This window comes from Mauremys reevesii, linkage group 7 (genome assembly GCF_016161935.1).
Source record: "Mauremys reevesii isolate NIE-2019 linkage group 7, ASM1616193v1, whole genome shotgun sequence".
Classification (NCBI taxonomy): Eukaryota; Metazoa; Chordata; order Testudines; family Geoemydidae; genus Mauremys; species Mauremys reevesii.
This window is the reverse complement of record NC_052629.1, coordinates 17,375,337-17,401,640: the sequence shown is the minus strand read 5'-3', so window position 1 is coordinate 17,401,640 and position 26,304 is coordinate 17,375,337. Positions and strand designations below refer to the sequence as shown.

The window sequence follows — 26,304 nt, the reverse complement described above, 5'->3', positions numbered from 1 at the left end:
TCCTCTCTCATCAGCACTGACGGGGCCTGCAGGCTGCACCTACTGCACTGTGCTCGCCATAAAGCCTCTCCCCCTGAGGGAAAACCTACTGGAGCCTCTGAGAGCACAATCACAAGCTGCTTCCTGGCCCCTTTATTCCCCATTCTCTAGTAGCCCTCCGGTGGGATTCTCTATGAGAGGGGATGAGCCAGCCCTTAATTTTCTAGTTTCTATGGCTTAGTTCATCCTAGTGTAAGTCCTTGGCATTAGGCCCAGGATGAATTTGGCCCTATGGCTTTGATCAGACAGCGGTAATGCTGTACACTGAACAACGAGAAAGGAACTGAACTTGCAGTACTTAAGGCTTTCTTCCTTCCTAGGGGGTCTATGATCATGGTCCATGTCAGAGGGGAAAAAAATCACCTTCCCTTCCTCTCACTTTTATTCACATGTATTCTTCAGGCCTAATTCCATGCTGACATCTTACAAGTGAGCACTAACTGGGTCACAGACCTCTTCTTTATTTCCTCTTCCGTCTATTAGTGCTTTTCTTACATTTCTTCTGGCAGTTCCTCCTCTCCCTCCCCACTTAGGCCATGGCTTCTATTGAAATTGAAGATGTTCTTGCATCTGCTGCCAATACTCACATTGCCTCTGAGTCTCTTCCTCTTTATTCTCTGGCTTACAGGGAGCTTCTTTCTTTTGCTGACCTCTCACATTCCATTTGAGCTACTTTTCCTCCTTGAGTTTTCCTTTCTACCATCCCCCTCCACATGGCTGTTGTTGGCAGCCATCTGATTATATTAAAACCCCATTAAAGGCTGATGAAAGATGATATAGTGAGTTATATTGTAACATCCATTGTTTAATTTTACAATTAGGTATAAGCGATATAAGAATAAATTGTCCTTTTACAAATGAACAGGCCAAGTTCTGCACTGATGTAAACCCCCTAATTTAATGCAGTTGTACCAGGGTTAAATTAGTTCAGGATTTGACTGTGTGTGAAACCAAATTCCAGCGCTAAGTATTAAACAGTTCCATTTTTTTATTACAGTCTTGTTTGCACTGCAACAAACAAACACACTCACCATGGAAAAGTACCGTGGGCCTGCTTCTGCTCCCACAGAAGTCAATGGAAGTTTTGCCACTGATTTCCCTGGAAGCAGTATTGGACCCATTTTTTAAAGAGCCATGCACACCTATGGCACATTAATAAAACAGAACACCTGCACTGTAAACTGTACACTCATAGCAGCGTATTTACCATGCAGTTACATTAGACCAAGAGGTTCCACAGCCAATGCCCATTTGATAGTAAGGCACCGCCCCACCCCCCGGTCTATGGAACACTCTTAGGTAATTATTGAGAGCTAGATGGTACCCAGTTACAACGCAGGTGTGCAAAGGATGCATGAAGCCTTTGCATCACTTGCATCTCCTCTACAGTGATAAGACACAATGGCTACCTCTCCAAGTTCCCCTGTAGACTCTAGCCACCCCAAAGGGGAGGTAGCACTGGGCATAATCCCCATGCATACTTGTTAACGCTGGAAGATGTGCCTTTCCTGAGTTCCTACTCGCTCTCTCTCAGGTCGTCTCAGACATTGCTCTGTATGTATGCTATAAGTTTGCTTCACAAAATGACTGTGTCAGCACTTCCATGGTGCCTGAAGCCTTAGGGCTGTATTAGAATGGTGTAATTCTGGAGTAATACAATGGATTTGTATTTACTCTGTATTTACACTGATTTAATTAGGAGCAGAATTTGGCTCTTTGTGAATTCGTATGAGCACAGGAGGATAAATTCTTCAGTGCATGGATTATGCCATATTTGTTCTGAACAGCAGACTTTCTGGGTTCATCTGTGCAGAGCAAAATTGACCTTACCACTCCCCCATTCCTGTTTCTGCTCTGTTCAAGGCTATTCCCCTTTCACCAGGTCAGAGCAGGGCTGCTCTTAGATCAGCTCTAAGTAGTTCCAAGAATCCAAAACTGCAGTCAAATCTAATTAGATTCACCCTTACCCACAAAACCATTTGTAAAATATGTGGTCAAAAGTTGGATTAGAAGCTTGACTCTGGTCTTGCTGGTATTGGTATAAATCTGAGTCAGTGGAATTATACCAGAGTCAAACCAGGCCCCTAATTTCTATCTTGTATCTTTGACACAGTATTTTCTACCTCCTAACAAATTACAAATATTCTCACCATGTTAGAAACCAAGGGCTTATTGTACTGCTTTGGAAAAAGCAGAGATCTGCAGTCAAGGAAATGTGAAAAAAATGGCTTAAACCCCCTTATGTTGGTTTCTAGTCTGAGATGTTCATCCACCCTAGTAGACATTTTCCAAGTTCATCTGACTCTCAACTAGACTCTTAGCTGCTCTTGGTTTCAGTATTATTCCATAGTTTTCCATAGCAGCTTATTATTCCTCTTATACTAATCAGATGTTTTTATGAAGTATGTAATTCTCTAAACTTCACAGAGAGGCATGTTGTAGTTCAGCTGGTTGGATGTTCCGAGATGAACTTCAGATTCTAAGATCTAAACTGTATTTTTTTTCCTGCATAGAAACTGGATAATGTGTACTAGCTGAATGCTGGGACAGCTCCTTTCTTGTACCAACAGTAACTAACTCTTGGAACTGTTCCTTGCTCCTAAGTGACTGCAGTTATTTTAGGGCTGATAGTTTGCAACACTCGTTATGGTTTACTAATGAAACCAAATTGGTGACCTTTCTCCTTACCAAAAAAATGATAACACGCAGATGTACAAAAACCCACATTCATGTGCAGTTTTATTGGTGCATTACAACATTACATTTCCTTCACATTAAGAAAGCATGAAATTAAAATACACCAATCCACAAAAATGCTTTCCTTACGCTGACATGTACTGGTAATTATAGCTCCTATGGACCTTTCTGCAAGTTTCATTTTATTACATTTTTCATAATTTTAATTACACCTTAATCAAAGCTCTTACATGGTCTATTTTATTACTTTCAATTTAATTACATCCATTAAAAATACTTTCTTTGCTGCATTGCAAAGTCCTTTTTACTCATTTATCTTTCAATATAAGTATTTATGGTGCACATTTCATATTCCAGCATTTTCACAGTTGTGTTTCTTCTAAGTGCTGTGTCAGCCTCTGATCCCAAACAACAAGGGGAATATAGCTAACTTGTATCAAAGTTCATTAAAATAGTGGGAATTTTTACAGCACATTTAGGAGGCCCTACTCATTTTTTAAGAATACACCAGATTTATATAAAAATGTGTAAAATGCACTAAACCTCAATAATAAACTTTCAATTTGAGTTTAAGAATTTTTTTAAGATTTGCATACATGCCAGAAGCCAAGTTTTTCCATTAAAAGACAAAACTAATGGAAAAATCATACAGAATTTATAGAAACGATAACTTTGCTAGTTTTTTCAATCATCCTATATAAAATTATATCCCTGATACAGAATTCTGTAGAATGGTGTAAAAACTCTATAGCAAGGAGATAATTCTTTATTACATTTGCCTAGGTTTCTAGAGTAATGACTGGTCTACCATAACTGGGTTTTGTTGATAAAGCTATACTGGGAAAACCCTCCTAGTGAGGATGCAGTTAAACCGGCACAGCTATGCTTATATTGGTTTAATTTATGTCAGTTTAAGGAACTGGCATAAGCTATAGTGGCATATAAAAACAGTTATGCTGGTATAATTGTAGCTACACTAGGGCCTATAGCACCAGTATAGACCAGGCCTAATTTCTATAAAACCCCTATTGGTCTCATCCCTATTACATTTTCTATGGCTTTTCCATAAGGTAATTTCCTATTCATGTATATTTCACAATTTTGTATATGTTTTCATTAAATGAGTTTGGCAGTATTCTTTTGCATGCATATTTTTTTATTTAGAAAAAGGGTTCATAACTTCTTTTTCTTCTATAAAAATTCAAGTGTTGCCAATCAGGGAATAGCTCTTCTCAAAAAATCTACAAAGTGTACCTTTGACAAAAATAAATGACAAGCCTTTACACTGAGACACACAGCTTTTTTGAATCACAAAACGCCTACAAGGCCAATACATATTCCAACAGGAACACATTAGTTATAAGGTAGCTATGGCACCGGTCTCCTCCAGTCTAAAGCACCATAATGGATATTGTTGATCAAAGCGGTTATGATCACTTTAACGAGCTGATCTAGCCCAGAAATGTTCAACTGTCAGGATGTGATTTTTAGAACATTTTACCTGCTCTTTTCTAATCCATCTATTAAAGGAAATGCTGGAAGCTGACACTTTGCCATTCAACGGTACATCATTTCACTGGAGTGTGATATGTTTTTAATATGTCATAGTGCATGAATAATGAATGGAAACATGAACCTAAAAAAAATAAACTAACATAGGTTGGTCATACACATGGTTACCTCCTCTGCACCTCATCGAAAACCTACTAGATTACTATGAAATGATTCCCATTGACTTAATGGGCTTTGGATCAGGCGGCAAGATGACCCTTACAAATGCTAGGCTTAGGAATATGATGAATTGAAAATGGGGAAATGAGCACGTGGAATATTTTTCTCAGAATTCAGCCAGGCATATTACAGTGCTGGAAACTGACGGAAGCATTCATACATGTGAAATCAATGCTCATGAACCAAAGTCTTAACATTCCTTAAGATCACAACCAATGCTGGAGTGTCTCATTGGAGACAGTTCTACCAGGACAGCTGTGGCACATTGAGATTCACAGAAAACACGGTGTTTCTTCAACTGCGCAGTTTTAAGATTTTTGCTTGTTTGTTTGTTTTTAAGATTGCAGCTTGTTGTACGTCGCGGGAGTTGCTGCGGTTTCATTCAGTTTTGAAAATAATTACTGCCCGAGCTCTCAGAAAAAAATACTATTTTAATACCCAGTTTCTAATCCAGCCTATGAACATATGTTATTGCAAGCTGACAATTTCCACAGAGATTTGGCTCACTCTGCTGTCAGCTTCATCCTCCAAAACCCTTGATGTGAGTAGACTTGGCTCTTTTCAGACTCTTGCTCTTCATATATTTCAGCAACTGTTTAATTACCAGCTCAGAATAACCCTGCCAAAACTTGAGAACTAGCACAAAGCATTCACATCATGTGGAAGATTTATTATGTTAGAAGACCACAACATAAACAAAAGGAGGTTGCCCCTTACACATCAAATTATATAAAGAAACAGACCAAGGGCTGATTATGGCAGTTGTTGAAAACCTCCTGAAAGTGAGGACCGCACTCAACACCCACTGAAGTCACCGACAGTTGAGGACAATCTACATCCACTGTTTTCAGATTGACTGTATCTTCAAATACCTCTCTTTCAAAACTATTCAGTTAACTAACTTGGATTTGGCATGTTCTCTCTATTGACGCTTGTTTCCTCTCTGGATTTTTTTTTTTTTTTTTTGCTCTGGCAACGGACTGAAAACAGACAGCTGGACAAAACAGTATGTACTGAAAACTGAACCTTAAAAGTAAGAGGATGTTACTGTATGAAAAAGAATATCTTCAAAAAAAATCATCGCCCAAATGTACTGTAGGAAACATCATGTTAAGAGACCAGTTTGGAGGAATGTGAGAAGGGCTAAAAGTTCATTGTGCACATTTATTAGTCATACTGGTCCTTCAGTTATTCCCTCTAGAGGCAGGCCGGTAGCATTATCTGCTGTGGGTCTCTCTTCCTTCTTCATTGAGGTCTGAACTAGGAGGCTGACGTAAGGTTTATGGCAAGCCATGTTACCCAAAGGTGGGTAGTGCTGTCTGTAGCAAATATAAGCGAAAATTAGGCCAATGATTCCTCCGACAAAAGCATCTAGGTAGGAAAAGTAACAAAAAAAATCAAGCATGTTAGTGTTGAAATAGCAGCCACTATTGATGGGGCTGGATGGGGGGGATTAAAGTCTGCATACAAGAGGTGCAGAATGTTTCCCGGGGTGGAAGCACCCTGCATCCTTTAATCTGCTCCTGGATTTATCCTCATGCAGAGCACTCACAAGGGAGACCCACAATAAACTCGATGAATTGCTGCCCAGGAGATGGCACCCTTGTCCAGGGGCAGGTGGGTGGAGTCCCTGTGAGGAAGTCTTTACAAAATATTCCCTTTGTGCAGGGAACATCATGAAGGCCATGGGTGGTGTGAGATGGATGGAATTCTGCATTGCCCCTTTGCATTCCCTACAAGAGTTTTGAACTGCCAAATCCATCTGGCTTTAAGAGTCCCCCTTTGGCCCCCAGCCTGCTATCTATAACTACATACTAACCAATGTATTTGGGGCTTGCACAGAGCCCCTGCATCCAAGAACCACTCAGCACCTTGCACTATTGGGCCCTAACAATATTTTGCACCTTTAATATCTTTTAACCATTGTCTTCTAAATCCAGAGTAGATATTCTCAAAGCTGCTAAGCTACATGGGTACTCTAGCCACAAAATAGGATTTATAGTGACTACAGTTGCATTTTTATATTTTTTTTTAAAAATCTGTTAATCTGAAAACTAACACAAGTCTCTGGAAAGATAAACCCTAATTAAACAGTTTGGCTTTTTGGTCTTGTCTTTCTGCTTCTTTCTAACATCACCTCCCGCTCCAAGCCTGCAATGATGGTTAGTGACAAAAACACTCTGAAGTCCTGCAGACACTGGGATATGACTCACTCACAGCATGCATTGGTTTAAAGGGAGCATGGCCATTACAGTTTCTGCCTGTAGTTCTCCTCTCCATAGGTGCCATCACTACAACAAACAAGGTAACAGACTTCTTTGCAATACAAAGGGATTTGCTTCCTTAGGTTTTTTTGTAGGATGTTATTCTCTGTCTGACCAGGTGGCTTGTTATTCAATTCACAGTCAGTGCAGTAGCAGCCCTGAATTAAGCTGGAAAAAAAAAATCCCTGAAAATACACATTGGCTCAGAAAGGCCCTGTAGATTAAAACGTAAACAATAGTGAAAGACACTGACTATTAAATGGCATGAGGAATTTAATTTTGTTCAGGAGCTTTAGCACTGATCAAAAAAGGGTCCAATTACCTTTCTGATTTCTTTTTCACTTTAACGGAAATGACAGTGCAATAAAAAATAGTGACATTATCGTATCTAATTACAAAGAAGAGTACATCACTAAAATAAATAGCTTTTATACTCCTAACTTTAATTAAAAAGTAATTTAGAAATCAAGCTCTAGTTCTGTCAGGCTGGTGTAGATTAGAGCTGTGGCCACAATTTGGCTTAAGTGGACATAAGTTATGTCACTCAACTTAAGCACCAGTGTAGACATCGCTATGTTGGTGGGAGAGTTTGTCCTGCCGGCTTAGAACAGCTATACTAGAAGGCTGACAGTGGTGCGGTGATTTAGCATATATCCCATTGAAAGTCACCTGAAAATCCCACCTTTGATCTTTATTTCCTGGCTTCAGTCCCATGCCAGGGGTCACGGGTACAAAACAATTATCAATACCCCTGTCACATGGCAGAAGTCACTATCCACTGACTCCAATATGTGCTTTTCACAGGCTTTCAAAGTTGGTTAAATTTAACAAATATTGTTTAGAATAAAATAATTTACTCTGCAGCTATATGAAAGGCTACTTTTGTCAGTTGGTGCCTCATATAAATCACATTAAAGTCAAAGTCCCAGTGAGTGTAAGTGACATTGGATTGGAGCCTTAGTAAGAATCTCAGAATGGCCATCCTGGGTCAGACCAATGGCCGATCTAGTGCCAGAGGCTTCAGAGGGAATTAACAGAACAGGGCAATTTCAAGTGATCCATCCCAGTCATCCAGTCCCAGCTTCTGGCAGTTGGAGATTTAGGGAAATCCAGAGCATGGGTTTGCGACCCTGACCATTGATGGACCTACCCTCCATGAACTTATCCAATTCTTTTTGGAAACCAGTTATACTTTTAGCCTTCACAACATCCCCTGGCAAACAGTTCCAAATGTTGACTGTTCATTGTGTGAAGTACCGTACTTCCTTATGTTTGTGTTACGCCTTCTGCCAATTAATTTCATTGGGTGACCCCTGGTTTTTCTGTTATGTGAAGTGGTAAACAACAGTTCCATATGCACTTTCTCCATTCCAATCATGATTTTATAAACTGCGTCAATATAATGGCAACTCTCATTATATTGATGAAGATGAGAGAACAGCACCCTTCCCATTTAGAGAGGATACTAGGACTCCCAGAGTATCCAGAGCTGCAGGCACACTGTTAACTATGTAATGTCCTTTCCACTGTGATCAACACAGTTAGCTTCAGCATAATGAACTCCTTTTGACTCAAACTTCTCCTGACAGCATTAGACTTTACAGAACAGACATGATTATTTTTACTTTCTCAGGTTCTTCAAACAAGAGCACCTGGGAAACCTTGTGTGTTGGACCTTTCTGTATCCTTTAAAAAAGAGCTCACCCTTCCTGGAGGCTTTTGAATTATGAAGATTAGTAACTTTTCTTTAGTAACTTTTCTTTGATATGGCATGATTGGCAGAATTGAGGCCTGAGTTATCAGTCTTACATGTAGTAAGTAGCACCTTACTCATGACTATTCTGACGGACTTCGCTGTTACTACTCACATGAGCAAATTGCTATATGTAGTGAGGATGCACAATCATGTGTTCCTACTACTCTATACTGTTCATTACTCCCACCTGTTACATCTCCTTAATTAGAGCTAGATTGTATAAACCTTTACACTGGTGAGCTCAAGTTGACATGTAGAGCCCACTGAAGTCAAAGAGATTGCCTGTGTGAGTAAATTCTTGTGTGAGTAAATGCTCACCAGTATGACCAAGTGTCTCACAATCTAGCCATTCATACACTCTTTGGGGTAGGGACTGCTTTTATTGTATGTCTGTACAGCATCCACCACAGTGGGACCCTGATCCTGACCGAGGCCTGTGGAAACTACCATAATACAAACTAACCACATGACTGCAGTGCATTAGATCTGTGGGTTGCTGATCTTGCCCCATGTAGTCCGCAAAATTAGAATAAGCATTTTCACTCTGGTTTTCCCCAAGAAGAGGCCTGTGTTTAATTTGAGATCCTAGGAAAAAGCCTTGCAGAATGCTATTTTTAATTTATTTACCAACAATAGAAAGGGAACATTGTTCCAGATTCCTTGTTTACCCCTGGTTCTATATATTTCCATTTATCTAGTTAATAAATTCATTGAAATCTTTTCAGATTAGAGAAAGCCATGTGTGAAGTTAGGGTCTTAAAATAGTCAATGTATCTGGGATTCAGTATGGAATATGCTAATCTGTTATAGTTCACCGATGCCAACACAAAGATTATGAACATGATATTTTATATATCAGAACTGAAGGAGGCTCAGAGAATGCTCATAATATTAATTCTAAGATCCCATTCTATGGCTGTTTAATGTAAGGTTATGCCATTTCCTCTTTCATCTATAGTTCACTGAGTCCTGTACAGTATATTGATGGTCTTTGCTCATTCCCCACTGGGCAGTTAAGGCTGTATCACAAAGCTACCAAAAGTAATTTAACACAATTGGCTGCCTCCACTAAGCACAAAAGATAGGGGCTGAGCTACAATGCTAAATTTTATAGAGTGATTTAGTCCCTCCCTAGAGAGTGCAGTTTTCTCAGGTAAGAGCTAAGGTCACTTGCAGGATAACATGGCTGCCTGAATAATCCGTGGTTTGTTAGCAGCCAGCAGAGTTTTCAGCATCATCTACTTAAGCTTCAAAGACACACATATGCAGCCGTAATGGACATGATGGTAACCCCTTGGGTGTAATCTATTTCCACAACATATAAAACACCATAATTATCTGCCTCACAGCACACATTTTAGTCCATAAATAATTCTTGCTCTTGGCAGGATAAAACACACTGCAAACATGCATAGACCAAGCTAGAGAATAACTACTGAATCTTTTCTCACAGACAGACCTACACAGTTTTAATACTACATTCCACAGCACATCTATCTCTATGCACATGAATTTGCAGAAATAATTAGTCTGCACTTTCAAGTGGTTATCTGATTTTTAAAAAAATTTAATGTCTATATTTTTTCATTGATTTGGAATGTTCCACCATCCTTAATATGTCTTACAAATTGCTATAAAATGACTGTCTACGCTTGAAATTGTTGCCATCTTACTGTACTTTCTTGCTTATTTGTAGAGCTGGTCAATGTTGTTTGACCAAATTTTTTTTCTGTCAGAAAATGTGGTTTCATCTAAATCAAAATTTTCTGTCGGAAAATGTTGATTTTGACTAGATAGTTAAAGTTTTCTAATCAGAAAAAGTACAATGAAAAATTTTGTTTTGAATAGGAAAAACCCACTTTTCCACATTTTGTTTTAAAATTCTTAAATGTGTTGAGGTTGTTTGGGATAAGCATGTAAAGCAAACCATTAATGTTTTTGTTTAAAAAGAGGTAAACAATTGTTTTTAAAGTTTTCAATTTTTAAAATTTCTTTAACAAACACTGTGTTTCATTTTTTTTAATTATTACTTTGAGGTCTGTAGTATCAATGATTGGTAATAATTTTGCAGGTTTAACAAAAAGGTATTTTTAAGAAAAAGCAAAAATGGCAAAATTGAAGTATTTTAAATTGTTGACAGTTAAGTCGCTAAAGTGCAGATTTTTTTTTTCTGAAATAACTTCTTGGGTAATCCCTCTCTGTTAACAAAACACCAGCTTAATTCCGGGCTGCTACTTCACTGACAGTGAATTGAATATCAAGCCACCAGAATGAAGAGCTCTTGCAACACCAAACTTTTTGGTGATTTCTCAGTTTGTTTTGTTTTCAAAATGTTTTGTAGTTTTGTTTTTGCCCTCTTTGGGGGTTGCAAAGGGCTCAGAAATGCAAATGTAGTTCCAAAAGAACATCAATTTGTTGCTTCTTTTAAAAGGAGACAACAAACTTGGGTAAGAACACCATCAGGCCTAACGATTTTTTCCCAAGTGTCCAAGCTTAACCACTAGTGCATAAAATGTTCATGGTCTGTGTAAATGTACAGCTTTAACTGTGTAAGTGGCAAAAGAGGGGATTTCTCTCTCTCACACACACACACCTTTACCCATCCTGGGCATACAGACAAAGAAGTGATAAGAACTGGTTTGTTCTTCAACATCTTACAAACATATAACAGCAGCAGTTTTAGCTACAAATTAAGTGAGTTCTAAGTTCTTAGTGTGGTTAACATCTGGAAAATTTAACTGCAATTTTGGTAACATTTAATCAAATAACACTGGTAAATCCCAGTTTTGGAATAAGAAATTTGCAAACCCTACACTATAATCAAGTACATTTTTCCTCCCTATATGCTTGAGATATAAAATAAGGTTTTTCTTAGTAACTGTGATTTTATGAACAAATGTCTGGTCCTAGGCGGAATTCGGTCATAAAAAAAAGAGGGATTATATTATGATAATTGGTCTTACAAATTTATTCTAATTGTGAGCTCAACTGTAAAAGATGTGAAAGTTCATAAAATGTCACTATAACCTATAATAGCAAATGTTAATGGGAACAGGTGCAAAAAACCTGATAAAAATAACCCCAGAATTAGTCAAAACAGAAAAGTCTACTGATATAATTCAAGGACTATGACAAAATCATGCTTAGTAAAGACAAAAGATACGTAACTTGATTATAATGAACTGCAATTGGTGTGCTGGACATTAGGTCTAATTGGTGAACAGAATAATGAGGGGATGGGCTATTCCACCCATCACTCCCTTTTTTTGGGAGGGGGGAACCTTAAAGAAAGACTTTTTGGGGAAAAATTAGAAAGCACAGACGAAGCTACTGGAGTTAGCTGCACCATCATGGCTGCCATCCCCATTGTTTCCTGGGACCCCAAGCCTTCTTTGCCCTAATCCTGAGGGATGTGCTGACCAGACTGGGCCAGAGAGAGGGATTCAGATGGCATTGGTATCCCTACCTACTTGCACTAAATCCTAAATACCTCTAAGATTAAGCTAAATAGGACTTTAACAACAGCAGCAACACCAGCTCCAGCTCATCTCAGCTAACTTCTCTTTAACCCAAAATGACAGTTATTACTATCTTTAATACTAGGGTGACCAGATGTCCCATTTTTAAAGGGACAGTCCTGTTTTGGGGGACTTTTTCTTATATAGGCACCTATTACCCCCCACCCCCTGTCCTGTTTTTTCACAGTTGCTATCTGGTCACCCTATTTAATACCATCTAAAAGATTGTCAAACAAGGGTTTTTTCCCCTTCTAATAACTCTCTTTAGCTAAAGGGAAAGTAAAGGGGTGTTGTTAAAATGGAAGCCTTACTTAATACTCTACATTTCAAATGCTTTAACTGTTTTTCCTACTTTTATTTATCTTTAATAAAAGGTTAAAAAAATTGAATGGTGTGTTTGCCATGGTACTAAGCAGGCTCAGGTTTCTGTATAGCAAAATCTGTTTAAGATTGTTTAATGTTGGATGGTGACTGGCTTATGTTAAGACTTTTGACCCATTTATTCCATGTAAATTAATATGACAGTGGTAAGATCTTCTGACTCTGAGATCTGATTGCAGAATCAGGAAAGCATTGCAATAAAGAACATGTCATGATACAATAAATTATGAATATTTTAATTAGCAGTTGCAATTTGGTGAACATACACTGTACAATGTACATTGTACATATTAAATCCACCCAGCTAACATCTGAGAATTAGTCCATTCTGAAGTAAAATACTGGAATCAAAAATATCTGCCAGAATCTATGGAAAATCAATTTTATTTTTTATTGGACATGATGTGAATATGATATCGTTTCCTTACTAAATTAGGTGATTAATTTGGAAACAGAGGTTCTCATTCCTCTAAAGCCATTATGACCGTAGCCTTTTACCCAAACATCTGTTTTACTAAAAAATGTTAATGGGCTTGAAGACATGAGGCTTTGCAGCAAAGCTTTGAGCTTGGGCAAAAGTTGTCACCATCTGTAGTCTATAATATATATAGTAAGAGGCCACAATCCACCTAGTAACATTTACAAAAAGGTTCTGTAGTTTTCTGTTCTACAGTAATGGGCCAAAACATGTTTATATGCATTCAATCATATATAAAAACACACAGATATACTGGGCCCCTGTCATATTCACACACACTGTCGGAACTAAAATGACGCTTAGAACTAGCTGCCAGTCAAACAAACTATCACCACTCCATCTCTGGAGCTCTCACTGCAGAAATACAAGGACAATAAAAAGGAAAGGCATCACCATGACTCACCTTGCCAATGATGCTTGTAATCACACATGCGTGACAGGGCAATCATCATGGCACAATACAGAGGCAGAATTGCTGCACAAAGCCGCCAGCTTTTCCCTCGGCCGTTTTCAGTGAAGCAGTGCAACTTTCCAGCTAAGTAGAAGGTCGTAAAGCCAAGGCCTGAAAATGCAACTGCCGAAGAAAAACACAAAATTACAGAATCATGTAATTAACAACTAGAGTAAGAGTGTGATTCTGTGAGGTTTAACAGAGAAGTGAGAGGCCTTTGATATACAGGAGTCAGACTAGATGAGTGGGTGGTCACTTCTGGCCTTAAACTCTATGGGTATGTCTACACTACCCGCCAGATCAGCGGGTAGTGATTGATCTATCGGGGATCGATGTATCACGTCTCATCTAGACGCAATACGTCGATGCCTGAACGCGCTCCCCGTCGACTCCAGAACTCCACCAGGGTGAGAGGCAGAAGTGGAGTCGACAGGAGAGCGGCGACCATCGATCCTGCGCTGCGAGGACACGAAGTAAGTCAATCTAAGTTGATCTAAGATACATCGACTTCAGCTACACTATTCTCGTAGCTGAAATTGTCAATCCTCTCCCCCCACCCCCCGTGTAGACCAGGCCTATGACTTTATAACAGGTATCTTTCCACTGCAAGAAGTTCCTGGTCCTAGTAGGTGCCCAGCAGCACCTTTTAGGTTAGAGGCCACTAGAACCAGAAGGATACAAAAAGCACAGGCCAAGCATCCTGAACCCAGATAAACTCTAATGACCATATGGAGGAGCCACGGGTGCACAGTACCTGGTGGGAGGCACCCAGCACTCTTTAGGCTCAGGCCCATATCCACTGTGTAAACCAGGAGCAATCAATTATTTTCTGTCAAGGTCCAAATTTCTTGGTCAAGAAACAGTCAAAGTCCAGACTCCAGAGAAAATAATACAAAAATAATAACAATAATAATATGTAAATAAAAAGAGTTTGCGGGATGTTCAAAAGCATCTGGCAGTCCTGACAGAGGCAAAGTGTGTGTGGAGGGGGGGGGAGACGGTATGTGGGATCACATGCCCCTCAGATTTTCTGCAGTTTGAGAAGTCCCTGCTCTGGAGGAGGTGTTGTGGTGGTTTCCTCCCATGTTCAAAGCAAGTCTTAACTTGGTGCATGCTTTTTATCTTCTTTACTTGATGAGCTAAGTGAGATGTGTAATAATAGGTATGGACTAGCAGGGTATGAAACAGAATCTGATCCAGATGTTCACCACCACTCAAATGTAACCACATTCCTTTTTTGAAATAATAAAAAAAAAAGTAGGTTTACTTTTTTTCCCCATGTCTCTCCTTCTCCCCCTCACCCTCCAATTCCTCTGTGCCTTTGCACCTCCTGGTTCTTTCCATGCCTGCAAAAGGAAAAGCTGAAATATGTTGACAATGATATTTCCTTCAATCCATCTGGAAGTACAAAATGTAATAAATTTCACCAGTGAGCCTCCACTTGTGAGATTTGCAGCCCCTAGCAGTTCAGAGAGTTTGGATAAACATCTGAATTTTGTACTGATCTTCTAAACCTAGCCTCTGAACAGTGAAAAAGTACCCTTGTGCAGCAGCAATCGCTTTTTGTAATGTAGGTCTTCGGGTCACCCCTACTCATATTCAGAACTGCTGTGGTTTGAAAGACAATTCCAATGCAGAAAAAAGCAGCAAACACAATTTACATTTTATTCTGGGAAGCAACGTATTTTCCCACAGTGAAAACTCCAGCGAGGAGGTGTTTAGCATCTCTTAGGATCACGACCAACACTGAAGGGAAAAGCCCAGCAATTTAAATATGTTCATATGTTAATGTCAACCCCTATATTTTATTAATGCAATGAGAATATACAATTCACCTGGTATTCAGAAAAACAGATTTCTGGGTGCCTGCCTCAATATTTGCACATTATAAGGGGATGCAGGAACAGTCTTACTTTCCATACATCATGCAATTAAGAAAATGGGAGTTTCTTCCTTAATTTCTTTAATCTAAACCTTTTTATTTTCAGGCATGTAATTTTCACATTCATAGTGCAAGAAACATTGGGTTCTATCAAGATGCTCAAGGGCCATAGATTTTTGCAAAGTCAGTGAGACAAATATTAATCATAGCACAGCAGTACCCAGCAAAATAAAATAAAAAATGCACCACATTGCATTTCAATTAACTTAATTAGCCCCTAAAGACAAAGGACCTAACCAAAGCTTTTTTTAGATAAGATCATTATTAGTTTCAAAAAGGAGATGGTAAGTACAGAACTGCCTTGATATTTATAATTTGCATAAGCTGTATCATCTCAGGAGGATTCTCAGGGAACTTAATGACAGGGGGGTATCAAAATTTGGAGAGTCTTTGGGCAGATCTACACTACAGCCTAAGTCAAATTATTTATGTCTCTCAGGGGAGTGAAAAAGCCTCCTCCCCACCACCTGAGCGATGCAAGTTCTGCACTTTCCACACTAGCGTTCCATCAGCGGGAGATGCTCTCTAGCTGACAAAGCTTCCACCTCTCGCAGAACTGGAGTAATTATGCCGACAGGAGAGAGCTCTCCCATTGGCATAGTGTCTGGACCAGATGTGCTGCAGCTGCGCCGATGTAATGCTGTAGTGTAGACTTGCCCCTAGTTTAAAATACATTACAAAGTAAAATAAAGGGAAACAACTCATCAGCTGGGGTTCAAAACCTTCTTAATATGGAATTCCCCCAAAGTTTCTCTTTTGTGAAGAGAAAATGTAATTTTGAAACACTGACGGTGATTCTAATTGGACTGAAATGCCATATTGCTGGATTAAATGGGCAATGTGACGTACTTAGCATCAGAGACATTTGATGCTCATTTGAACAGCTCAGTCATGGAAGGCCATGTATATTATAAACGTTCAGGCTGTTGCAGTGCATATTACAGCTATGTCAAGAACTGATTTTTAAGTTTGCTGGCAGTTCCAATTTTTTTGAAAAGTTATTTAAAAAAACAACAATTTTCAGAATTTTCAGCAAGTCAAAAAGTTAGAAAAAAATCATTTGGGGTTGAATGAAATGCTTCCTTGAAAATGAAATACTTTGTTTCAATTTTGGGCATTTTTGTTAATAAAAGCAAAGAAAACTTGCTTTTATTAGGGCTAGATTCACAAGGGGACCTAGGCACCATTCCCAAAACCATGATGGTGGTGCACCCCTCTGCCCCCCATTTCCTCACTCACCTGAGATGTAGAAAACCCAGATTCAAATCTCCACACTTTATATGAAAGTGGGCCAGAGAGTGAGAATGATTCTGTAGCTTGGTGGTCCACACACTCACCTGGGTTTCAGTCCCTGCTCCAGTGAATATTTAATTATTTATACAAAGTGGAACGGCTTCAATAGGAGAGATTAAGACCCATCCTAGAATAGTCACTACCCTAGAGGAGAGATCTGAACCCACTTCTCCTATATCCCAGCCTATTTAATATAAACAGAGGGGGACCCTCCTTCTCCTCAATGCTGTGAACAGCACCCCTTCTGAATCTAGGCTGGGAAATCTAAATGTTTCACTTTGAAAATGTTGACATGAACGATAGAAGCGATAGATGTGGTATATCTTGACTTTAGTAAAGCTTTTGATACTGTCTCACATGACCTTCTCATAAACAAACTAGGAAAATACAACCTAGATAGAGCTACTATAAGGTGGGTGCATAACTCATGGGAAAACCATTCCCAGAAAGTAGTTATCAGTGATTCATAGTCAAGCTGGAAAGGCATATCAAGTGGGTCCCACAGGCATCAGTTCTGGGTCTGGTTCTGTTCAATATCTTCATCAATGATTTAGATAATGGCATAGAGAGTACACTTATAACATCTGTGGATGATACCAACCTGGGAGAGTTTGCTAGCACTGTGGAGGATAGGATTAAAATTCAAACTGCAGAAATGGTCTAGACAAACTGCAGAAATGGTCTGAGGTAAATATCATGAAATTCAATAAGGACAAATACAAAATACAGTACAGACCCGTTTACACGCGAATCTGCTTAAAGCGCGGTAGCGCCATGCCTCCCAGTGCTACCTATTTAACACGCGAGACTCGTTAACACGCGGTACAGGAACTTGCTATGTAACGCTATAGATTTGCTCACTAACTCACTGACACAGAAATCGACAGGAAGTGCAGAGCAGAAACATGTTGTATGTCTTTACCGATATTGGTAAAGATGTATCACACACGCTTAGTCATTGTCACGCTAGAGAGACATACAATATATAGTAGTTATATAGTAATATATATACTACATTAGGAAATTTTAACCGTAGGCCTAATATAATGGCAGAGGGCAAGCGTCAGCGTTCCTACACTGTAGAAGAAAAGCTAGCTGCAATAGATCGAGTAAGCAGTGGAGAAACCCAGGCCAAAGTTTAAAATGATACTAGGATTGCCGAATCTACTCTCCGAGGATGGCTAAACAATGAATCTAAACTGAATGACTTTGTACAAAATATCGATTCTGCCGTGGGGCCTAAGCAAAAACGCATGCGCTATTCAGAAAACCCCACAATAGACCAAGCCACGCGCACGTGGTTTGCTCAGGAAAGGCTGGAAGGAATGCCGCTAAGTGGGTCAATTCTTCAAGCCCAAGTGACAAAATTTGGAAATTTAATGGGAGATGAATCATTCCAAGCCAGCGAGGGGTTTATAAGTCATTTAAAAAAGTGTCATGGCATAGCGCAGGTATCGATTTCTGGAGACAGCCAATCAGCCGATGAATCGGCCGTGAACGTATTTCCCGCCGAGTTAAAATCTGTTTTACAAAATGAAGACAATCATGAAGAACAACTTTATAATTCTGATGAAACAGCTTTATTTGCAAAACTGCTACCTGATAAGACTTTAGCCTTTAATTACGAGACACAGAAAACAGCTGGATTTAAAAAGATAAAAGATTGTGTGACTCTTCTTTTTTGTAGTAATAAAATGGGCAGCCATAAGTTTTCCCCTCTTTTCGTTGGCTGCTTTCATAACCCTTGCTGCTTTAATTACCTCAAATAGAGCCAAACTGCCAGTAATATATGCTAACAGCAAAAATGCTTGGATGATGAGACATTTTCGATGACTGGTTCCACAACAGCTTTGTTCCAGCTGTTCGTAAGTATCTGTGGTCAAAGAAACTCGAAGCCAAAGCACTTTTGCTATTTGACAATTGTCCAGCCCATCCTCCAGCCGAATCACTGGTATCAAGCGATGGAAACATTTGAGTGCTATACCTACCATTCAACACGTCAAAAATTCAACCTTTAGACCAGGGCATTATTCAGAATTTTAAAAATAATTATCATTGGGAGCTGATTTCGGTAATCATGTCATGCCTGTCTTTCCAAATTCCTGAAACAGTTAAACATAAAGGAAATTATTTATTTAGTTTAAAAAGTCCATTGAAAACTGCTGGATGAAGGCTCTCAGTGATGCTTTTTCTGTCAAAGACGGCTCAGACTCAGAAAACTCCAGCAGTGGCACTGATTCAGAGCCAGACTTTGAAGGATTTTCAGAAGAAGACGTCCTACAAACACACATGCAGACAAAAGAAGATAAAGGTAAACTTCTCTTTCAAAGATTTTAGTTTGGATACATTGCCGGAAATCATTACCGATTGGCTGGAGATGGATGAAGATTGCCCAACTTCAGAATTTCTGTCCGAGGAAGAAATATTAACAGGATGCGAGGCCACGTCGGACCACGAAAGTGATGGCAAGAATTCTAATAACGCAGGCGTAAATGACAATGATGACGATGTCGTTGAAAAGATCAAAATTTCGCCCACAGAAGCCATTAGTGCTGTAGAAACTGTGGTAAGATTTATGGAGGAACAAAATGCAGAAAATATCAAAATAATTCATTTGCGGTGAATGACAGACTTCATAAAAAAGAAAAAAACGCGAGCCAGAAATAATGGCATTTTTTTCCAAAGTGAATCATAGCCACTTTTTTCAGCAAGGCCCTCTTAACCCGCAGTCCGTAAACATGCAGTCGTGACGGCTTGACTCCCAACATCAATGCGTAAACGGGTCTCTGCTGTGCTCCACTTAGGAAGGAGCAATCATTTGCACGCTACAAAATAGGAAATGACTGTCTAGGAAGCAGTACTGTGGAAAGGGATCTGGGGGTCATAGTGGATCACCAACTAAATATGAGTCAACAGTGTAACGCTGTTGCAAAAAAGAAGATATCATTCTGGGATGTATTAGCAGGAGTTTGTAAGCAAGACATGAGAAGTAATTTTTCCTCTCTACTCTGTGCTGATTAGGCATCAGCTAGAGTATTGTGTCCAGTTCTGGGTGCCATATTTCAGGAAAGATATGGACAAATGGAAGAAAGTGCAGACAAAGCAACAAAAATGATTAAAGGTCTAGAAAACATGACCTATGAGGGAAGATTGAAAAATTGAGTTTGTTTAGTCTGGAGAAGAGAAAACTGAGTGGGGATGTGATAACAGTTTTCAAGTACATAAAAGGAGGGAGAAAACAGTGATAACAGTTTTCAAGTACAAGGAGGAGGGAGAAAATTGTTCTCCTTAACCTCTAAGGATAGGACAAGAAGCAATAGGCTTAAATTGCAGCAAGGGCAATTCCAGTTGGGCATTAGGAAAAACTTCCTAACTGTCAGGGTGGTTAAGCACTGAAATAAATTGCCTAGGGAGGTTGTGGAATCTCCATCATTGGGGATTTTTAAGAGCAGGTTGGACACCTGTCAGGGATGGTCTAGATCAGTGGTCTCCAACCTTTTTACACCCAAGATCACTTTTTGAATCCAAGGGCAACCCAGGATCTTCCCTTCCCCAAGGCCCCACCCCTTTCCCAAAGCCCCGCCTCACTCACTCCATCCCCCCTTCTCCATCGCTTGCTCTCCCCCACCCTCACTCACTTTCACTGGGCTGGGGTAGGGGGTTGCGGTTCGGGAGGGGGTGCTGGCTCTGGGCTCGGGCCAAGGGATTTGCAGTGTGTGAGGGGGCTCTGGGCTGAGCCTGGGGCAGGGGGTTGGGGTGCAGGAGGAGGTACAGAGTGCTGGTTCTGGAAGGGGGCTCCGGGGCATGGGGCAGAGTGTTCGGGTGCAGGAGGGGGTACAGGGTGCTGGCTCTGAGGGAGGGGTCAGGGCTGGAAGTTGGGGTGCAGGAGGGGGTTTGGGGTTCTGGCTCTGGGAGGGGACTCAAGGTGGGGTTTGGGATGCAGGAGGGAGTATGGGGTGAGGCTCTGGGAGGGGGCTCAGGGCTGGAGTTGGGGTGTGGCCTCTCACCGGGAAGCACTTACCTCTGGTGGGTCCCGGTTGGCAGCAGGCGCAGCAAGGCTAAGGCAGGCTCCCTGCCTACCCTGGCCCCACACCACTCCCAGAAGCGGCCAGCACACGTCTGCAGCCCCTGGGGAGGGTGGGGGGCACGTGGCTCTGTGTGCTGATCCTGCCTGCAAGCACCACCCCCGCAGCTCTCCCAGCCAATGAGAGCTGCGAGGGCAGTGCTTGCAGGCAGGAGTAGCGCGTGGAGGGAGACCACTGCCCCCCCCCCATCCCTGGGGCCGTGCTGGCCGCTTCTGGGAGCGGCATGGAGCCGGGATAGGCAGAGAGTCTGCCTTAGCAGGATCCACACTGTGCCACCAGAGATTGCAATCGACTGGAGATCCTCTAGGATCCACGAGTCAATCATGATCGACCGGTTGGTGACCACTGGTCTAGATAATACTTAGTCCTGCCACGCGTGCAGGGGACTGGACTAGATTACCTCTCGAAGGTCATAGTCATGAGTTTATGATTCTGACATTTCTGAAATTTTTTTCTCTTTTTTTTCCCCAATAAAAATATCACTGACATAGAATTTGTGAAATGTTTCAATTGTCTCAAATCTACATTTTTCAGACAAAAAAAAATCTGGATGAAAAATTCTGCCGAGCTCTAACTTGAAGAAACACAGTTATCATCATGCAGGTGCCCCTTAGTCAAAGGATCCATGTACATTTTTATACTTTACACAATCTCTGGACACACTGTGAAGTCTTTAGGGAGATCATTAAAGACCTTCCTACTTGTAAAATCTTTTCCATTGTGAATTTCCACTTTTGGGGCTTGGATTCTTCTGTAGAATTCCCTTCATGGTGATACATAAATAAATGAAAAGAAGATAGAGCTGTAGCTAAATGTACTCCATATAAACAATATATGGGTGTCTGACGGTGTTATAAATTACATGCCTTTAATTCTGAAAGCAAGAAGGCAATTAAAAGTGTAGGCTAAGAGGCCAAGTCACAGCAAACTGTAACTGACTCCAAGGAATGTAGGCAAAGCCAACCCTACTTTTATTAAGGAGCTTCCACGTCTGCCTTGTACTCTGTTCTATTCAATCTAATCCATAGTGCAATGTCCAGAACTGTACTGATGTGCTAGAGTTTTCTGAAGATTGGTGGCAGAATTTAACAACATAAAAGATCATCCCTTTAAAAGGGTGGTGGAATCCAGTGCTAGATTTATCTTGATGAGGCCTGGATCAAGTCTAATCAAAGAGCCTCGTACAAAAAAAAATTAAAATGCTCTTGGCATTACTGGTTCCTTTCCCATGCTCTGTATTTGTTCAGAGCATGTAAAATTTCCATTGAGGTCAATGGAAGTTCCTATCATAAAAGAATGCTCAATACACCATTGGATCTATATTTGCAGTATAGGTGGAGAGACAAATTTTGCCTTAGGCTGTTAGCTTGTAACTCCAAACTCAAGGCAGAAATAAAGATTGACTCACAAACTCTCCTGGGGGGACTTATGCCCCACTAAAGATGAAAAAGTGAAGTAATGATGCTTTAGCTTGTGGCCATGAAACCAATAGTCTCCAACCAAGCTTTACATTACAGTGTTGTCAGATTGACTTTCTGAAACCTGGAATGTGTACATCCAGAACCCAGCTGCTTTCCCCATGGCTTCAGTGTGTACTGGCAGCAGCAGAGGAGAACATGGACTCAGCAGCTAACAGCTCTCAGATGGAGGAGCATCACATAGAGAAGTAAGGGTAGACTCTGACATCATTGGATTGATGTGCACTCTGTGTAGGCTGCTACTTTGCTTGCTAACTATATTTTGAAGACGTGGTCAGTCAACAACATTAATATGGGCAATTCACCCTGTAAAAAGGGAAATCAGTGTGGGAGTACGTGTGATTCACATTCAAGAACCAGTCAACCAACTGCATATATTTCAGTGCGTATTTTTTTTTCCAGCTCTAGGAAAAGTCAACAGCTTATTTGTACTGTACAGAACAGGCACACACACACACACACACACACACACACACACTAGTACTAAACACAGAAATAAAACCGTCCGGTGTCACATTAAATAGTTCTTATGATTCTGCACCAGAAGATAGATTTCAAACAATCAATAGAACCATGCCCCTGACCTATATTTATATTTTTGCTTCATTATGAGCCGCTTTGATCCCTTGCACCTGAGTAATTCATAACCTGAACCATTTACATAATGAAGACAAGGAGTGACATAAAATCCCAGCAAGCCCTTCCGGGAAACAGCACAAACAAAAATGAAGAAGTCAGTTTGATTCAGCTTAAAACAGTGTAACTAAAGCTAAGGTTGATGTTGTTGTAAAGTCTCAATATAAATATTTAACTGGCTTTAAAATTATGGAAGGAATGAGAGGGAGAAAAGGAATGATCCAAATGCACATCACAGGAACATGTGACAATTCTCTGCCCTTTGTTCATTCTGGTATCGCTGATACAAATCAAACACCTTATCCTGCACGGTGCTGCACTCTCAAACCCTAGTCAACACCTCAAAGGAGGCAAACAGCACCTTACTGGGTTGGTCCCCAAGTTGCAAAACAGTGTGGAACTTGGCACATGTTGGATGAAGAAAACAGACTGTTTAAAATGTGTAGCGTGCTATTATTATTTGTAATGCAGCATTAGGTCCCTATTTGTGCTAGACTTTGTACAAACACTCACTACGGTACTGTCCCACAGAGTTTACAATCTAAACAGACAAAGGGTGGGAGCACCAGAGCTGCATAGAGAAAAGAAGTGACTTGTCCAAGGTCACACACACCACCAAAACCAGAAATAGCAGCAGAGCCAGAACTAGTCTCCTGAGACCCAGGCCAGTGCTTTGACCACTGAATCATGCTGCCTCACAACATTCAAACAGCTTCACTTTGCATTTGAATAGTATTCATAAAAGAGCTCTCTCTAAATGGGCGGGATTAGTCATAAAATATTCCAGGGGTGAAGGAGCATTGGAATTAGGAAGGAGGATTTAGTTCTTACTGTTAATGGTTGCTATATGCTGACATCCAGGGAACAATAACCCAAAAGTGATGAGGAAAATAGATTTAGCAAGACTCTATTCCTCCAGTTATGGTAAGCTTACATTTTCTAGCTCTGCTGATAGCATTAGAGAAATGCATTGGGGACTGCAGGGCTGCATTAGCTCCAATAAAGATTCTGTATTTGAAAATTTTTGTACCATTTGGATTAGAAGATTAAGCAATCCTGGGATGTGTGGTGCCTGCCAAGCATTTTTTAAAAAAAGTAAACCCTGATAGTTCCCATTTCTAAATTTGTTTTCTATATTTAAAATGATTTTCTTCAAAACTACCACTATCAATGAACGTTCATTAGCAAATATTGCTCTTAAGATAATATTCTCAGTGCCCAGCTATTAATTTAGGCTTCTCTGGATGATTAATTAAATTCCTTAGCATTCTTTTCTATACATACTTTGCTTCTTTTATTTTTGTTACTACAGCTTTATGGGTTATGCAGTCAGAAGTGTTGTAGAGATACGTTTGTAGAAGATGATAATTTAGAGACGCCCTCATAAGGGCTGGTATTATGAACATAGGAATTTGGAGATGTGCCCTGGAGGCAGGGGTTGGGACCACTGCATGGCTGTGTGCAGCAGCTCACTACAGCTCTCCAGTTTGTTTTATTAAATTGTATTCCTTTCTCATTTGTTTGTTATTTAATGAACCCCAAGATCGTTACAGGTGTCTGTCTGATTTTGCTTTGAGTATGGTTGCAAACTTATTCATTTACTTACTGTACAGTGTATTCCATCAAACAATCCATACCTAAGTGATGTTACAAAGGAATCTTGACCACTCATCTCTCTGCTCATCATAGGAATTCCCTATTCTTATGCACAGAACAAGTCTCTTTTGAGTACCAGTACACACTGGACCAACCTGTCACTGGCTTACATTGGACCAGTGCACACTGAGCTTACACAGCCCCCTGTGACTTATGTTGCTCAGAACACTGCCTATCTCATTAGCTAAACAGAGCTCTTTATAAAATTCCCAGTAAAGCTTCCTCTTTGTCTTTTGTTTTTACTTTAGTATGTTTCTGTCTGATTGGGTATGTCAATACAGTTGCTGTGTGAAATGATCTGCAAATTATATGATACTTTATGTACATTTTCTCACTCCTTTTCTCACAATCACATCCCCATCCTGCTCTCAAAACACTGATACTGAGATGAACACTTTGATTTGATTCCGTGCTCCTTATCCGCAAATGAGCAAGTCCTAGGAATATCAATTTGAGGGAACAGGTATTTACTCAGAACGAACACATCTGAATCTGTAAAAGAGTCTCCTTTGATCAAAACACAACCTCTTATATTCATAGACTTTATGAGTCAGCTAGCTCAATGAAGCTGGCTCATTTTTTGCTTGCATTCCTGACTTGCTACCAACTTGCTGTTCTGATGCTAATAATATTATAGTAACGTGATTAGTACTAGAGATAGGATGAAAGAGAAACTTTTTATCTAACTCCTTCCTCCTGAACATCTAAGGTGAAGATGCAGCAGGACTCAGTCAGAAACAAACCACACATGACTTGGTCTTGGTTTGACCAAAAAGAAGACTAAATCAGGTCCACTCTGGGCTCTTTCTGCTTATTATCTAAGACCCCGATTCAGCAAAGTACTTAGTATAGGACCAAAGAAAGAACAGACACACTCCAGGTGCTTCAGCAACGAACTAGAGAATGATCCCTTAAATCCTTCGTACAACATATCAATACATGTTGTCTTACTTCACAGTAATGAAGTACATGCACAACCTCGACAGGATTACTCACATGCGTCCTTACATGTATGCTTAAGTGTCTTGTTAATTAGGGCCTAATTCTGCAACAAAGGCCGAGCTGGTACCCTCTGAGGGCCCTCTTAGGTACCTGTTGAAAAGGAATAACCTCTCCTTTTATTTTAAGTGCAAGCTGAATGTATTACTGGTGTAAAGTGAACATCCTGCTCCCTTCAGAAACATATCCTATGACATGATACTGAGACACTGGAAGAATATCTAAAACAAAATCTCCGGCCCTTTGGCCATCTAAGAAATTTCAGAATGTTCACCTTGAATCTCTTTACCTAGCAAATTTCAGTGTGTATTTAACTTGCCATTTAAATGATCAGATATGCTATTCATAGACTCATAGACCTTAAGGTTAGAAGGGACCATTATGACCATCTAGTCTGACCTCCTGCACAACGCAGGCCACAGAATCTCACCCACCCACTCCTGTATCAAACCTGTGTCTGAGCCATTGAAGTCCTCAAATCATGGTTTAAAGACTTCAAGGTGCAGAGAATCTTCCAGTAAGTGACCCGTGCCCCATGCTGCAGAGGAAGGCTAAACCCCCCCCAGGGCTTCTGCCAATCTGCCCTGGAGGAAAATTCCTTCCAGACCCAAAATATGGCGATCAGCTAAACCCTGAGCATGTGGGCAAGACTCACCGGCCAGAAACCCAGGACAGAATTCTCTGTAGTAACTCAGATCCTTCCCCATCTAACATCCCATCACAAGCCATTGGGCATATTTACTGCTAGTAGTCAAAGTTGAATTAATTGCCAAAATTAGGCTATCCAATTATACCATCCCCTCCATAAACTTATCAAGCTTAGTCTTGAAGCCAGATATGTCTTTTGCCCCCACTACTCCCCTTGAAAGGCTGTTCCAGAACTTCACTCCTCTGATGGTT

At 40.3% G+C, this 26,304-nt stretch overlaps 1 protein-coding gene across 2 annotated transcripts in view; it reads right to left on the bottom strand.

The window, feature by feature from the left end:
* Positions 1-2,765: 2,765 nt before the first annotated feature.
* Positions 2,766-26,304, bottom strand: part of PLPP4 (phospholipid phosphatase 4) — a 101,082-nt gene continuing 77,543 nt past the window's right edge. For both annotated transcript variants that reach the window (XM_039546214.1, XM_039546215.1), the window contains 2 exons: positions 13,268-13,438; positions 2,766-5,838 (listed from right to left, as the gene is read on the bottom strand). In XM_039546214.1, coding sequence (XP_039402148.1) covers positions 5,639-5,838; positions 13,268-13,438 — 371 coding nt within the window. In that variant the 3' untranslated portion in view covers positions 2,766-5,638. The remainder of the gene's footprint in view (positions 5,839-13,267; positions 13,439-26,304) is intronic.